This window comes from Myxocyprinus asiaticus, chromosome 43 (genome assembly GCF_019703515.2).
Source record: "Myxocyprinus asiaticus isolate MX2 ecotype Aquarium Trade chromosome 43, UBuf_Myxa_2, whole genome shotgun sequence".
Classification (NCBI taxonomy): domain Eukaryota; kingdom Metazoa; phylum Chordata; class Actinopteri; order Cypriniformes; family Catostomidae; genus Myxocyprinus; species Myxocyprinus asiaticus.
This window is the reverse complement of record NC_059386.1, coordinates 27,657,560-27,672,376: the sequence shown is the minus strand read 5'-3', so window position 1 is coordinate 27,672,376 and position 14,817 is coordinate 27,657,560. Positions and strand designations below refer to the sequence as shown.

The 14,817-nt window shown below is 46.7% G+C and overlaps 1 protein-coding gene across 1 annotated transcript; it reads right to left on the bottom strand.

Annotated features, from left to right (window-relative positions):
- Positions 1–2,611: 2,611 nt before the first annotated feature.
- Positions 2,612–12,828, bottom strand: LOC127433247 (olfactory receptor 6N1-like). Its single transcript, XM_051684959.1, has 3 exons — positions 11,893–12,828; positions 11,034–11,231; positions 2,612–2,872 (listed from the first exon to the last, which is right to left on the bottom strand). The coding sequence occupies exons 1-3, from the start codon at positions 12,826–12,828 to the stop codon at positions 2,612–2,614; spliced, it is 1,395 nt and encodes a 464-aa protein (XP_051540919.1).
- Positions 12,829–14,817: the final 1,989 nt, after the last annotated feature.

Below are 14,817 nucleotides of genomic sequence, written 5' to 3'. Positions count from 1 at the left end.
GAAGGAGAGAGAGAAGGCAGGTAAGGTTTGGATGGAGAAATACGATACTGTAAAGGGAGTGCTAAATGGTATGTGACTGGATTTATTTGTTTATTGATAGTGAAGGGGCCAATATATTGATGACTTAGCTTTTTGTATGGGAGTTTGAGATGAATATCCCTGGAGGAGGACCACACCTTCTGACTGGGATGGAACTTAGGGGTGACAGAATGTCTAGTGTCGGCCTGGACTTTTTGGTGCTGGATGTTGAAGATGGATGTGGGCGGCATTCCAGAGCCTCTCGCTGTTCCAGATCCAATGATCCACGGCAAGGACCTCCGAGTGCTCCCCAGACCAGGGAAACAGCGGGAGTTGGTACCCAAGGACTCATTGGAAAGAGGTGAGACCAGTGTTTGGATGTCAAAGGGATTTCTGAGCATACTCAGCCCAGGGTAGATAGCGGTTCCACTCATGTTGGATGTTGTGACAGTAGGTACAAAGAAAATGACTTATCTCCTGAATCTTTCTCTCCATCTGGCTGTTGGACTGGGCGTGGTATCCTGAGGAGAGACTAACAGAAACACCCAGGAGGTTAAAGAAGGACTTCCATACCCTTAAAATGAACTGGGGCCCCCTGTCGGACACTATGTCTTCAGGTATCCCAAAGTTCCTGAAGATATTATGAAAGAGTTCCTCGGCAGTTACCATGGCTGTGGGAAGACCCTTGAGGGAGATCATTCGGCAAGCCTTTGAGAATCGGTCCACTGCCACCAAGATGCAGGTATACCCTTGGGAAGGAGGAAGGTCTGTAATAAAATCTACTCCAAGGTGGGACCATGAACGGTGAGGGACTGGAAGAGGCACAAGTTCACCCTGACGCTGAGAAAGTGCTGAGAAAGTACGGCTCCAACACCAGTGATGGACGTATCGAATTCTACTACGAAGGGAAGCCCAGGGTTTGGATGCCTGAGGATAGGTGCTGATGTGAAGGATGCTTTCAATTGCTGGAGAAGGACTCAGTAGCTTGTGGTGACCAAGTGAGAGTCTCAGGTTTATCCTTGAGGAGACTGGTGAGTGAAGCGACTACTGTGCTGAAGTTACGAATGAAGTGTCGGTAGAAGTTTGCGAAGCCGAGGAACCTCTGCAATTCTTTCACAGTTGATGGTGGGGTCCAGGTAGTCACTGCCTGTACTTTGGATGTGTCCATCTGAACTCCACTGGGACCGATGATGTATCCTAAAATCTGAATGGATGGTTGGTGAAAGAGACACTTCTCAGCTTTCAGGTACAGACAGTGATCTTGAAGGTGTTGCAGGACCAGTTCCTCAAAAGAGGGGGAGTAGATGAGTATATCATCTATGTACACAAGGACGAAATGGTGGAGAACATTGCTGAAGATCTCGCTCATGTAGGACTGGAAGATTGAGGGGGCATTGACCAGTCCATATGATGACTTGATATTCGTAATGGCCACTGGTGATGAATGCGGTTTTCCACTCATTGCCTTCTCGGATGCAGATCAAGATATATGCACTGCGAAGATCTAGTTTGGTAAAGATATTAGCCCCTCTCAGTAGTTCCAGGGCCACAGGAACTAAGTGCAATGGGTACCGGAACTTCATGGTGATATTATTGAGTAGGTAGTCAATGCAAGGTCGGAGGCCTCCATCGTTTTTTACCATGAAGAAGAAGCTGGATGCGACTGGTGATGTGGATGGGCGGATGTAGCCCTATTTAAGGGCTTCTTCTATGTTATTTTCCATGGCCTGTTGCTTGGGAATTGACAAGGGGTAGATTTTACCTCTAGGGAGAGGGGCGCCAGGAAGGAGCTCAATGGCGCAATCCCAGGGACGATGCGGAGGAAGGTGGGAGGCTTTCTGTGGACTTAACACCTCAGCAAAGTCTTGATAGGCGATAGGGATGGGGTCTCAAATGGAGCATAAGGGCTTTCAATTGTGGTGGTGAGGCACAGGAAGGGTTCAAGACAGGAACGATGGACAGGAATTGAAAGGCATTGTGAAAAACAGCGTGAGCTTAAGGCAGCTATCTCATTGGCGGACCATGAGATGACGGGATTATGGTGGATGAGCCAGGGGAGACCTAAGATGTCTGTTTTGGAGTCGGGAAGGATGAGTAATGGCAAGGACTCTGTGTGGAGGGCACCTATCTGGATTGAAAGAGGTTCGGTTTGGTGGGAGATATAACACAAGTCGATAGGTTTCCCTATTACTGAGCAGATGGGTAAGAGTCTTTCTACCTGCTTGGCCCGGAGGTCAAGCCAGTTGATGAGTGAGGGTGAGATGAAGTTGCCTGCCAAACTGGAGTCAAGGAGAGCATGAACAGTGAGGGAAGAGGTAGCAGCTTTTGTCAAGATGTCAATGTAGAAGGGTTTTCTGGATACAGTTTCGCAAGAGATGGAGCTTACCAGCAGCCTGGGAGGATGGATGGAGCAGTTGATGACGTGGTGGTATGCAGCTCCTCAATAGAGGCATAGGTTATTAGTGATCCTCCTTCTTTGTTCAGCAAATGTCAGACGAGAAGAACTCAATTGCATTGGTTCCTCCTCCTCAGTTCTGGACAGAGAGATGGGTGAAGGTGTATAAACGACTCCAGTTGAACACTGCTTGAGGTGTCATTCCACGCGGATGGAGTATTGAATGAGGGATTCCAAACCACGTGAGTCATCAAAACCAGCGAGAGCAAAACTCAGTTGCTCACTGGTGTGGAAATCCCCAGCAGATGGTTCGAAAGCCTCCTGGAAGTGCCCTGTGAAAGCCCCAATGGATTGCATAATGGTGCCTCCCTGCTTCCACATAGCGTCTCCCCATTGAAGATCTCTTCCGGTGAGGAGGGAGATGATGAAAGCAATTTTTGAGCGGTCATCTGGGAATCGCTGGGGTTGTGTCACAAATGTCAAGGAACACTGGAGAAGAAAACGTCATGGTTACTTTCGTAACCTCCGTTCCCTGATGGAGGGAATGAGACATTGTGTCGATGTAGTGACACTAGGGGTCACTCTTGGGAGCCGAAAAACATCTGCTTTTTTGGAAAAATGCCAATGAGAATTGGCGAGTGGAATTTGCATGCCACTCCCTCGGACATACGGGTATAAAAGGAGCTGGTATGCAACCACTCATTCAGGTTTTGTGCCAAGGAGCCGAGACCAGGTCCCGGCCATTTCACTACATCGACACAACGTCTCATTCCCTCCATCAGGGAACGGAGGTTACGAAAGTAACCACAACGTTCCCTATCTGTCACTCACTCGACATTGTGTCGATGTAGTGACACTAGGGGTCCCTATACAAAATGCCACAACTATCTGAACTGTGTTACGTGAACTGGCGGTGTGACAGGCAGACCACTGTGTGCCTTGTAGCCAGCGCACCAGGCCATTACGTAACCTCCCCCAATGCTCTTATGAGCGTCGAACGGTCCTACAGGAACAAGTCAACTGCCCAACAATAGGGACAGGCTAGCCCAGCCAAGGCCTCTTTTCTCCCCAAAAAGAGTGGAATTTGTTAAACGACTGGGAGCCATAAGTGTCTACATTGGGGGGTGTCCCTCCCAAGGGGAAGACACCGTGGAGACCACACCCCACCCAAGAAGTGTGGGGGGGGTATTTTGAGTGGAATACATCACATGGTCTTACCGAGTCTTGTCGGAAGTATGCCATGTGGAGAGGTCCCATGGTAGGTCCTACCCGAAGGGGGAGTTTCTATAGAGCATGGCGACCGGGGGCAAAGGGGCCTCTGCCCAAGGAAGACGCAGTTTACCGACAGGGAAGCGATTTTGCGGAAGATATCACATGAGGTCGCCTTTGGGGAACAAGCACATGTGGAGCACCTATCTCAGTACAGGGTCTCATTAGCGCACGTACTGGGCCGGCAGCGAGTTTCTCCGCAAACTCAACTGCCAGAGGACTAAGGAGGAAAGTCATCCAGGGATCACAGTCTGTTAACACAACTGGGAGTCAAGAGCGCACGTCTTCGCCTCAAGGGAGGGGAAAGGTGCTATGCGCAAGTGGTACACCCGGCCAGCTGTCCCGGAACTTATCTGCTCGTGCCTGCCAATACACGGGACGAGACCAGCTCAACCCGGAGATTGTAGAACCTCACAAAGGTATTGGGTGCTGCCCAGCCCGCTGCTCTGCAGATGTCTGCCAAAGAGGCACCACAGGCCAGGGCCCAGGAGGCCATCACACTTCTGGTAGTGGTGGCCTCCTGGGCTCATAACCCCGCAGGGGGTGGAATGTCCAGAGCCTGATATGCCATCGCGATTGTGTCGATGACCCAGTGGGCGATCCTCTGTTTGGAGACAGCGCTTCCTTTCCGCTGTCCACCAAAGCAGACAAAGAGCTGCTCGGAGCTCCTAAAGCTCTGCGTGTGATCCAAATAGATGCATAAAGCTCGCACCGGACACAGCAATGCCAAGGCTGGGTCTGCCTCCTCCTGAGGCAGCGCTTGCAGGTTCACCACCTGATCCCTAAAAGGGGTCGTGGGAACCTTGGGCACATAGCCCGGTCGGGGTCTCAGGGTCACATGAGAGTAACCCGGACCGAACTCCAGGCACGATTCGCTGACAGAGAATGCCTGCAGGTCCCCGACCGTTTTGATGGAAGTGAGCGCAGTCAGGAGGGCAGTCTGCAAAGAGAGTGCCTTAAGCTCAGCTGACTCCAAGGGCTCAAAGGGAGCTCCCCATAGACCCCAAAGGACTACAGAGAGGTCCCACGAGGGGACGAGGCGCGGTCTGGAGGGATTCAACCTCCTAGCACCTCTCAGAAACCTGATGATCAAGTTGTGCTTCCCCAAGTACATGGGGCAGTGGGAGGATTTCCGGGAAGCAAACAGGTCTACCTGTGCTCGACCGAATCGACTCCAAATCAGCTGGATCACCTGAGGGTGGAGTCTCCACTCTCCTCTGAGGGTAACCTGACATGACAGTGCGTCCGCTGCGGTGTTTAGGTCGCCCAGGATGTGAGTCACCCCCAGTGCTAACTGACGCGGTCTCAAGCCCGTAGGTAGAAGGACCGGTGCGGGGAGCAAGCCTTACGAAAGCAAGCCGCGACCGCAACGTTACCATGGTCATGTTCTCGCAATGTTCTTGACCCATCCATGAACGATGTCTCCGCATGGGCAGCGCCCAGACACGTTAGACAGCGATCGTGGCCGTCAGAAGCATAGAGATAACGACCGCAACCAGGAATAACACACAAATGGAAAGGCATCTTTAAAAAGACGTTCCGTGTGTGCCGCTCTTTTTGTGAATGAAAATATACTCTTTTAGAATATACTCTCTTATTTTCGCTCTGCCGAAGCACCCAGGAGCATTCTCTGCACTCCACAGGTGCAGAGGGGAAGAAGCCGCTGAAATGCACCATAAATCCAGCAGTTTTGAGGTGCGTCTTTGGAGAGAATTGAATTCAGTGCACTGAATACAACTGCTCGGCTCCGAAGAGAAAATCTGAATGAGTGGTTGAATACCAGGTCCTTTTATACCTGTATGTCTAGGGGAGTGGCATGCAAATTCCACTCGCCAATTCTCATTGGCCTTTTTAAAAAAAAGCAGAGGTGTTTGGGGCTCCCAAGAGTGACCCCTAGTGTCACTACATCGACACAATTTCGAGTGAGTGACAGATAGGGAACTGCTGCACTCATCTGCGGCGCCCGAGTAATTAGTGGGTGATGCCAATGGAATAATTACTGTCGGAGAAGGAGGAGGATGGCACGTCAGAGCCGTTGTGGGCACTGTAGTGGTTGAAATGGAGTCAGGAGCAGTGGGGGATGAGGTGATGGGCTGAGTATTCACAAGTTTGTTTCCGAATTTCATCGAGCATCCCCGTGACGTTGGAGCTGATGCTCAAGTTCGGACAATCACTTGAAGGGAGACGCTGATCCTGCTGGGTTCATGTCGTAGATGGTCTAGTCTTCTGTTACGCTCAGAGGAAGAGAACGACAGAAGTGGGGAACCCAAATACAGGTTTTATTAATGAACACCTGGGTACACAAAGAAAACACGGGTATCAACTAAAAAAATTAACTGGATACAAAACAATGATGAAATGAAACAAACAGCGTTGGAAATACAATCGCTGGAGAAATTCACTCAAAATCTATCACCAGAAGGAATGGCGACAACATGAGAGGTCCAAACGAGACTAGACAAAGAGTGAGAGCTTGTGGTGAGTATATATAGTATTCTTGATGACATGATTAATGGAGATCATGTGAGCATAATTGGTATTCAGGTGAACTGGAGCGGGGAAGAGAGGGAGCAGAGACTGATGAGGGCCTGATAATATTGGGATTTTTTCCCCCCAGATATAAATAGGGCTACTCGTTGCACAATAGTCTTTGTCTTTTCAAACATATTTCTCAATACAACTTTGGTAAAGTGTGAGCGGCAGTGTAACTGAAAGGGGTTGCATGCTGATGTTCTAAAGTTCGTAACAATTATTTTCTGCAAAGGTATGCCAATGCTCAGCGTCAAAATTCTGCAGTGCCATGAAGCACAACTCGTATAGTTTTCCATTAAATTAATCAAAGAACAAAGATGATTGTCTCTAGCCATCACTGGATGATATATTGTGTCTATGTGTCTTTCTTATAGCCTAAACAATGTATTTTCAGTTACAGGTATGTTGTTTTATGGTTTGACTGCTTGAATGAAAGACCTATTCAAGGCTACATACAGAGAAATTGCATAATAAACGTCACCATTTCTAATCGTTCAATTTGTGAAGTTACACCTGTTTCATACACTAACCTGCAAACTCATCAATGTCAATTTGTTCATTCATGAAGAAGTACAAAAACCTTCACAACTTTGGACTGCCATCTGCTGCACCGCTGTTTGTGTCAAGGAGCTCTAAAATACGTTATGTGTGTGATAACCATGCCTTTCCTACCCGCGACCATAAATGTCATATAACCCTCTTGTGGTCTCCCAACACAATTACGCCAAACTACATAAACAGAAGACTAAATGAGTGCATAGGAAAGCACACAAATTAGGCTTCTAATTTAAATGTCGGCTAATGTTAATATATCAGTGCCTCAAAAAATATATCGATAAAGCGTGCCGATCAATAATCGATACATCTATATTTTATGACATCCCTAACAATTAAAAATTAAAATTAATCGTCAAAAAATCTGCAACATTTCATGATTGTGACAGTCAATACATTAAGGTCATGAAATTAGTCAATTAAAAATGATAAATGTTAACTGATTTAATGAATATAACCAAAACAGTAGCTTTTGCTTACTCAAATTAATTTGCAAATTTGTGGTCGTCTAATGACACAGATTTCACTTTGAGTAAAATATAGGCCACAATGCTTCTTCCTTATTAATATACACAAGGGCGCTCTTAATGATCCATTAATAGATGAGTTGATAATGTTTCCTGGCGTGGGGAAATTATAGATAATATTGCTGCTTCTGCACAGGATTTAGATCCCAGTACAATAATGTTTTAATGGCTTTAGAATCAGTAATTGATGTCTCTGTTGGGACTAAGGAGAAGCAGACTTAATTGTATGTTGATTAGCATTATTATTAGTCATGCATTACATACAAAGAAATAAATACACCATTCATCTACAATATATTGGCTAGCCTATATTTTCTTTAGCTTAACAAGTATATTTCAATGCATAGAAGGGATTTCTGCACATTATATTATTAATTTCTTCCAATACTGTCATTATCATTTTTTTCCACCTTTCTTTCTCTCCATTTTGACAACAAACAATATGAAGTTTCAACACAACTAAAGGTTTGGTTCAGTCTCTAAAATGAGGAAGAGAACAGCAAGCACATTATCAAACAACATTAATATCACAATCAGCCATCAGAAGTAACACAATGCATCTATTGTGATAAACCTGATGAACCTGCCTTTTAATTAATTGGAGCAACTTTATTGCGTAAAAATATATCTTCTAATCGTGTCCTGATCTCTTTAGTACTAATGGAATAAACAGTGGGGTTTATAAGGGGAGGAACCAGAGAGGCAACAATCATTATTGCATTTTTCTTTGTTAAATTTAAACTCCTATTCAAGTTAATAACACAGAGACCACCTTTGGTGCATTATAAAATGACTCATGCATGTGCTGATCATTTGCTTTCTGACTGAGTTGTTGGAGAGTTTGATAACACTACAGTTTATGCCAGGACAGCATAAGTGCACAGGATAAAGAGGAACTGTCCATGCACTGTCCACAGACTTATTATTGCGAGCAAGAGAAAATAGGGATCAGGTTTAACACAAGCAGCTCTGATAAAAGGGTACTCACAAAATATGTATCTGATGACAGGCTGAAAGTTGGAGAGACTCTCTTCCACAGATTTCAAAACACCCAGTGAAACCAACAAGCCAGGGGTGCATTTCCCTTAAAACTACGTAACTCACTGCTGAACCACCATAGTACGATGCATCATTGGAGAAATTAATTAGCTAGTCCATCGTTCAAACCATGTGGGTTCAACAATATAGAGCTGTGGTTAATGATGTTATGCAGGGAGTGGATAAAAGACCTCTGCGGATATTAAATTATAAAAGCTTTTAGCCTTAATTTTGGGTATGCCACTGAAACAAGAAATCTTTAAAAGCACCTTCAGAGCTTTAAGCTGAATTTTAACACTGAAAAAATTACATACGTTTTAAACAGCCGATTTTATGCCAGAATACTTAGCATTTCCATTCATGTTCTAAATAAAAGACCACTGGGGCAGTGGTGGCTCAGTGGTTAAGGCTCTGGGTTACTGATCAGAAGGTTGGGGGTTCAAGCCCCAGCACTGCAAGATGCCACTGTTGGGCCCTTGAGCAAGGCCCTTGACCCCATCCTATCTGCAACAGGGGCACTGTAACATGGCTGACCCTGCACTCTGAACCCAGCTTAGCTGGGATATGTAAAAAAAATAATTTCACTGTATATGTGCTAATGTGTGATAAATAAAATTATAAAAAGGAAGCCACAATGCCATTAATACACAAGGGTTCTCTTAATGAGTTATCAGTTGAGTATATAATGTTCCCACAACCCCATGTGCAGTCCTTAGATCCCAATGGACAAATGTTTAATAGAATTCATATAAATATATTTCATGTTTTCACTGAGACAAAGCAGGCTTCTTTTTCATGTTTAACAACATTAAGTTTTATTCACACATCAAATGCTCAGATAGAAATATATAAAATAATAAATATATCAAAGTATCTACAAAAGCATTTGTTTTTTTAACAAGCATGTTAGTATATAGAAAAGTACTATTGGGAGTTAATACTTTATTAACTCTCAATACTGTCATTTTAAAATAAAATGGTTTTTCCATCCTTTTAATTCATTTTGGAAGACAGAATACAACTATCACAATTTTGTGTAGTAGAGATGAGGCGAGAAGCAATGGATCTATTTCCAGGCTTTAATGAGGAAGATGAAGCTATAACAATGTGGACAACCATAAACCATGTAAACAAAGAAACCACACACACCAACATAAGTGTTACACGGACGAGAACTGACAATGAACATAACTGGATGGTATAAATACACAAAAGGAACTAATGAGGGGATGAAAGAGTCCAGGGGGAAACTTCAAAAATAAAGGAAAAAGGAGGGAAACAGAATATGACTTTACCCCCCCCCCTTACAAGATGACTCCTGGCACCTAAAGATGGAGAGAGGCAGGAGGAAACAGGTGACCAGAGGACAGGGGTGGAGTCAGGAGGTTTGGGGGGCGGCCTCAGGGCTGGGACAGGATCAGGAGGCCTGGGAGGAGGCCACAGAGCAGGGACAGGAGGCCACACAGCAGGGACAGGAGGCCTGGGAGGAGGCCACACAGCAGGGACAGGGTCGGGAGGCCTGGGAGGAGGCCACACAGCAGGGACAGGGTCGGGAGGCCTGGGAGGAGGCCACACAGCAGGGACAGGGTCGGGAGGCCTGGGAGGAGGCCACACAGCAGGGACAGGGTCGGGAGGCCTGGGAGGAGGCCACACAGCAGGGACAGGGTCGGGAGGCCTGGGAGGAGGCCACACAGCAGGGACAGGGTCGGGAGGCCTGGGAGGAGGCCACACAGCAGGGACGGGAGGCCTGGGAGGAGGCCACACAGCAGGGACGGGAGGCCTGGGAGGAGGCCACACAGCAGGGACGGGAGGCCTGGGAGGAGGCCACACAGCAGGGACGGGAGGCCTGGGAGGAGGCCACACAGCAGGGACGGGGTCAGGAGGCCTGGGAGACTGAGTCATGAGAAGCAGAGCCAAGGAAGGTGGAGCCATTGAAAACACGAGGTACGGAGCCAAGGGAGGCAGAGCCATGGAAGGTGGAGCCATGGAAGGTGGAGCCGTGAGAGGCTCGAGGGTCAGAACTGGGGATCCTAGTGCCTGGAGCGTAGCCGAAGGCTCGAAGGACCAGGGCGGAGCTGGGGGAAATCGGAGGACAGAGGTGGAGCCAGTGGGGCTGAGGACCAAGGCGGAGCTGGAGGGAAGGAGGTCCCTGGTATAGCCGAAGGTGGATCCAGGTGACCGACAGACCAAGGCGGAGCTGGAGGGACAAGGGACCCCAGAGATGCCGATAGACTGACGGTCCACAGTGGAGACGAGGGGATGCAGAGCCGAGGCGATGAAGAGGGAACAGAGTCACCGGGGCCGATGGTCGAGCCGGTGTCTTGAGGGGAACTGGCTGAACAGAGGGAGCGAATGTCCTAAGTGGAGCCAGCGGAGGAGGAAGGGATAGGGCACTGGACGGAACCAGGGTGTCCAATATGCTGGCTGGAACCAGTGGAGGGTGAAGGGTAGTCAGGGTGGGAAACAAGTCCAGGTCTACCAACTTGGTGAGGGCCGGCTCTGGAATGGTCAAGGCTGCAGGCTCTGGAACGGTCGAGGCTACAGGCTCGTTGACCGTGGCAGGCGTGGGCGCTGGCTCATGACCGTGGCAGGCGTGGGCGCTGGCTCATGACCGTGGCAGGCGTGGGCGCTGGCTCATGACCGTGGCAGGCGTGGGCGCTGGCTCATGACCGTGGCAGGCGTGGGCGCTGGCTCATGACCGTGGCAGACTCTGAGGGCAGAGCTAGGAGAGGCTCGATGAAGGCAGGCGGAACCTCTGGAGGAGACTCTGGGGAAGCGGCCACTGTGGTAGGAGATTTAAAGTCCTCTTCCTCCACACCCACAGTGAAAGGTGAGCCGCTAACAAGCAGGGCCTCCTCCACTAACTCGAGGAGCGTCCAGTGAGGATCTTTAGTGCACTATTGAGACCAGCTCTGAAGAAATGAGAGTGGTCTCTATAGTGCACCAAATTTGCCAGCTGGAGAAATTCACAAACGTGATCCTCAACTGGACCTTGCTCGAGGAGGAGGATTCTAACAGCCGGAAGATCCATCTTGTTGAGTCAGATCTTCTGTCACGATTTTGTGTAGTAGAGATGATGATGAGGCAAGAGGCGATGGATCTATTTCCAGGCTTTGATGAGGAAGATGAAGAATATATATAACAATGTGGAGAACCATAAACCATGTAAACAAAGAACAAAATAAACCACACACTAACATAAGTGTTACATGGACAAGAACTGACAATGAATGAACATAACTGGAGGGTATAAATACACAAAGGAACTAATGAGGGGATGAAAGACAGGTGAGGATGATAGGGAACAGATGGCTGTGATAAGGGCAGTGCACTATGGGAAATGTAGTCCAGGGGGAAACTTAAAAAATGAGAGTCAATGGAAAAAGGAGGGAGACAGAACGTAACAACAATAGTTATCTACTCTTGTGCATTTTCTAAAGTGAGCAAGAGAATCATCAACACAAATTGGGTTGCAATATCTTCACAATCAGCCATGAAAATTTAACAATAAAATTATTTTGATAAACCTGATGAAAAAGCTTATTGATGAATTGGTACAACTTTTTTACCAAAAAATACATCTGCTAATCGTTTTCTGATCTCTTTAGTCCTGATGCAATAGACAGTGGGGTTTATTAGGGAAGGAACAAGGGAGGCAACAATCAATATTGCATTTCGCTCTGTTAAATTTAGCACTACTCCTATTCGAGTTAGTAAGTTAGAGACCAGTTTTGGAGCAAAAAAACTGAACAAAACAATGAGGTGACTCAAACATGTGTTGATCATTTGCTTTTTGCTTGAGTTGTTGGAGAGTTTGGTCACACTATATGCTAGAACAGCATAAGTGCACAGAATAAATGGGAACATTCCACAAATCAACCACAGGCTAAGCATTGCTGGCAATAAAAAATAGGGTTCAGGATTGACACAAGCAGCTCTGACCATTGAAGGATAATCACAAAACACATATCTGATGACAGGCTGGCAGTATGGAAGACCATCTACCACATATGTTACAAACCCCATTACAATGAAACCAATGAGCCAGGTCAGCAAAATAAGCTGAACTGTTCGTGAATTTGTTACAATGCTGTGATACCCTAACGGAAGTCTAATTGCAATAAGTCGGTCTAATGCCATCAAAGACAGAGCCATGCACTCTGTGATATCACCCAGATGATATAAGTACACCCTTGAAATACAAGAGTAATATGAAACAGTTTTAATCTCAGCCAGCAGCACTGAAATCATGGTTGTGCTGCACGTAGAGCAGAACATTATGTCGACAACAGCAAGGTTACAGATTAATATGTACATTGGTTTGTGTAAACGTCTGTCCATCAAAATGATGCACAGATTGATGCCGTTCCCAAGCAATATGAGCATGTAGGTAATTAAAATAAGGAATCCGAGGAATTTTAGGTTCTGCAGGTGGTCAAATCCAGTAATTATAAAGCTGTCTACATTTTTCCCAGTGAAATTTACATTTGACATTTTCAACCCACTCACTTTCTAAGACACAAATATATTTTTTAAAATACAGTTTGTACAAATGAAAAGATGAAGTCAATTAGAGCCTCGATGTACTCGTATATGCAGAGAAAAAAGCTCATGTGAAGGAAAATGTCAGAAAGATGCAAGCAGCATCTGTCATGGCAAGGTGATGACAACTGTACAAGTTGAAGAATAATTTGAACAAAAATACAAAAAGAGTTTCAGTCATTCTTAATAAACAAAATAAAAATATCAGGTAAAACTATTTCTTGTCTTGTCCCTCTTTAGGAATTCCTCCTTCCAGTTAGAGTTGATTTTAATTGTATATAAATAACCATCTGAGATAACTCTGGTCAAGTTAAACAAAACTGTGTGTGTTCGGTGAGGGATTTCCTGCCTTTTATATTTTTATTGTGTGACAGATAGCACACGGTTTCCTAGCAGCCATGATACACTTAATACGTTTCCAATTATAGTAAGCAAAAACACAAACAAGCAGACATTTCTCCAACAATTATGTTATGATGCATTAGCCTGGTATGTATAGAAGTGCACATTTATTTAGCAGTTATAAAACTGTTTGGATAACACTGTTATATTAAGATATGATAAATGGGAGAAGGAGGCTTTTTGTCCTAGTTACTACAAGGTTTTGTGTCAAACATCCAATTACACACATCTTTGTTTACAAATGTGGCAGTTGTTTTGTATGTTGGTTTCAAACACTCAGTTCGAAGCTGATTATTTTTAGTGTAAAAATGTATGGTCCAATCTATATCTATGCTTCAAACTAAAATTCACACAGTATATAAAAATTACCTTCACATTTATTCATTTAGCAGATGCTTTTATACAAAGCAACATACAAATTAGTAATACAGCAAAAGCGATTCATCCTAAGGCAATAACATGAGATAAAGTTTCAAAATGCTCAGAGAAGTACAAATAACGAGGAAGGTGACAGACAGTGGTGAACATGGAATGTCTTTTTAAAGACGCGTCTTTTCAAAAATGCCTTTCCGATTGTGTGTCATTCCTGGTTGCGGTCGTTATCTCTCAACTTCAGATGGTCATGATCACTGTCTTTCGTGTCTGGGTGCGACCCACACTGAGGCAGCGTTTGTGAATGGTTCATGTTCTCACTGCGAGAACATGACCATGGCAACGTTGCGGTCGCGGCTTGCTTTCGTAAGAAAGCAAGCCACCCCAGCGGCTCCCCGCCTCGGTCCTTCTACCTACGGGTATGAGGCCAGCGCGGCTAGCACTGGGGGCGATTTGGGGACCCCAGTGGGATCGTCTCCGCCGGATATCCCCCCGCAGACCTCCCATTCCCCAGCACGCTCGTCTGCCCCAATCGGGCTTCCGGATGAGTTCGCTGGCTCATCTCATGGCGAGTCTGGCTTCTTGTTCGGAGCCCGCGAAGATGATGAGCTCTCGAGCGCAGCATCGGAGAGCGGGCTTGTCCAGTCGGACGCAGAAGCCTCAGCTGGGCTTCCCCCTTCGGGGACGATCGCTCAGTCACAGGCCGATGCCGAAATGATGGACATGCTTTCCCGGGCGCTCAAAGCAGCCACGCCCCGCTCCAGTGCCATTCTTCCCGGAAGTGCATGAGGAGCTGACGAAATCGTGGGAGGCACCTTTCACTGCCCGGCCACGACTCCGCAATTCCCCCGCTCTCACAACCCTCGATGGTGGGGCGGCCAAGGGCTATATGGCGATTCCCCCAGTGGATAAGGCGCTCGCGGTGCACCTATGCCCGCAGAGCACCGCCACCTGAAGCTCCCGTCCAAGCCCTGTAGGCTCACGTCGTCCCTGACGGCTAAAGCCTACAGTGCTGTTGGACAAGCCGCCTCTGCCCTGCACGCCATGGCTCTCCTGCAAGTCCACCAAGCCAAGGAACTGAAAGAACTGCACAAGGGTAGTTCCGCCCCAGATTTGATGCAGAAACTGCGCTCGGTGACCGACCTCGCCCTCTGGGCGACGAAGGTC

What these genes read in the sequence shown, in the direction of transcription:
- LOC127433247 (XM_051684959.1), bottom strand. Translation starts at nt 12,828, where the DNA reads ATGTCAAATGTAAATTTCACTGGGAAAAATGTAGACAGCTTTATAATT. An exon ending in TATTTTTTGGTAAAAAAGTT is followed by an intron (nt 11,232 to 11,892) that starts GTACCAATTCAT and finishes TGGTCTCAATAG; the next exon opens with TGCACTAAAGATCCTCACTG. An exon ending in TGCCCTCAGAGTCTGCCACG is followed by an intron (nt 2,873 to 11,033) that starts GTCATGAGCCAG and finishes ACACAACCCCAG; the next exon opens with CGATTCCCAGATGACCGCTC.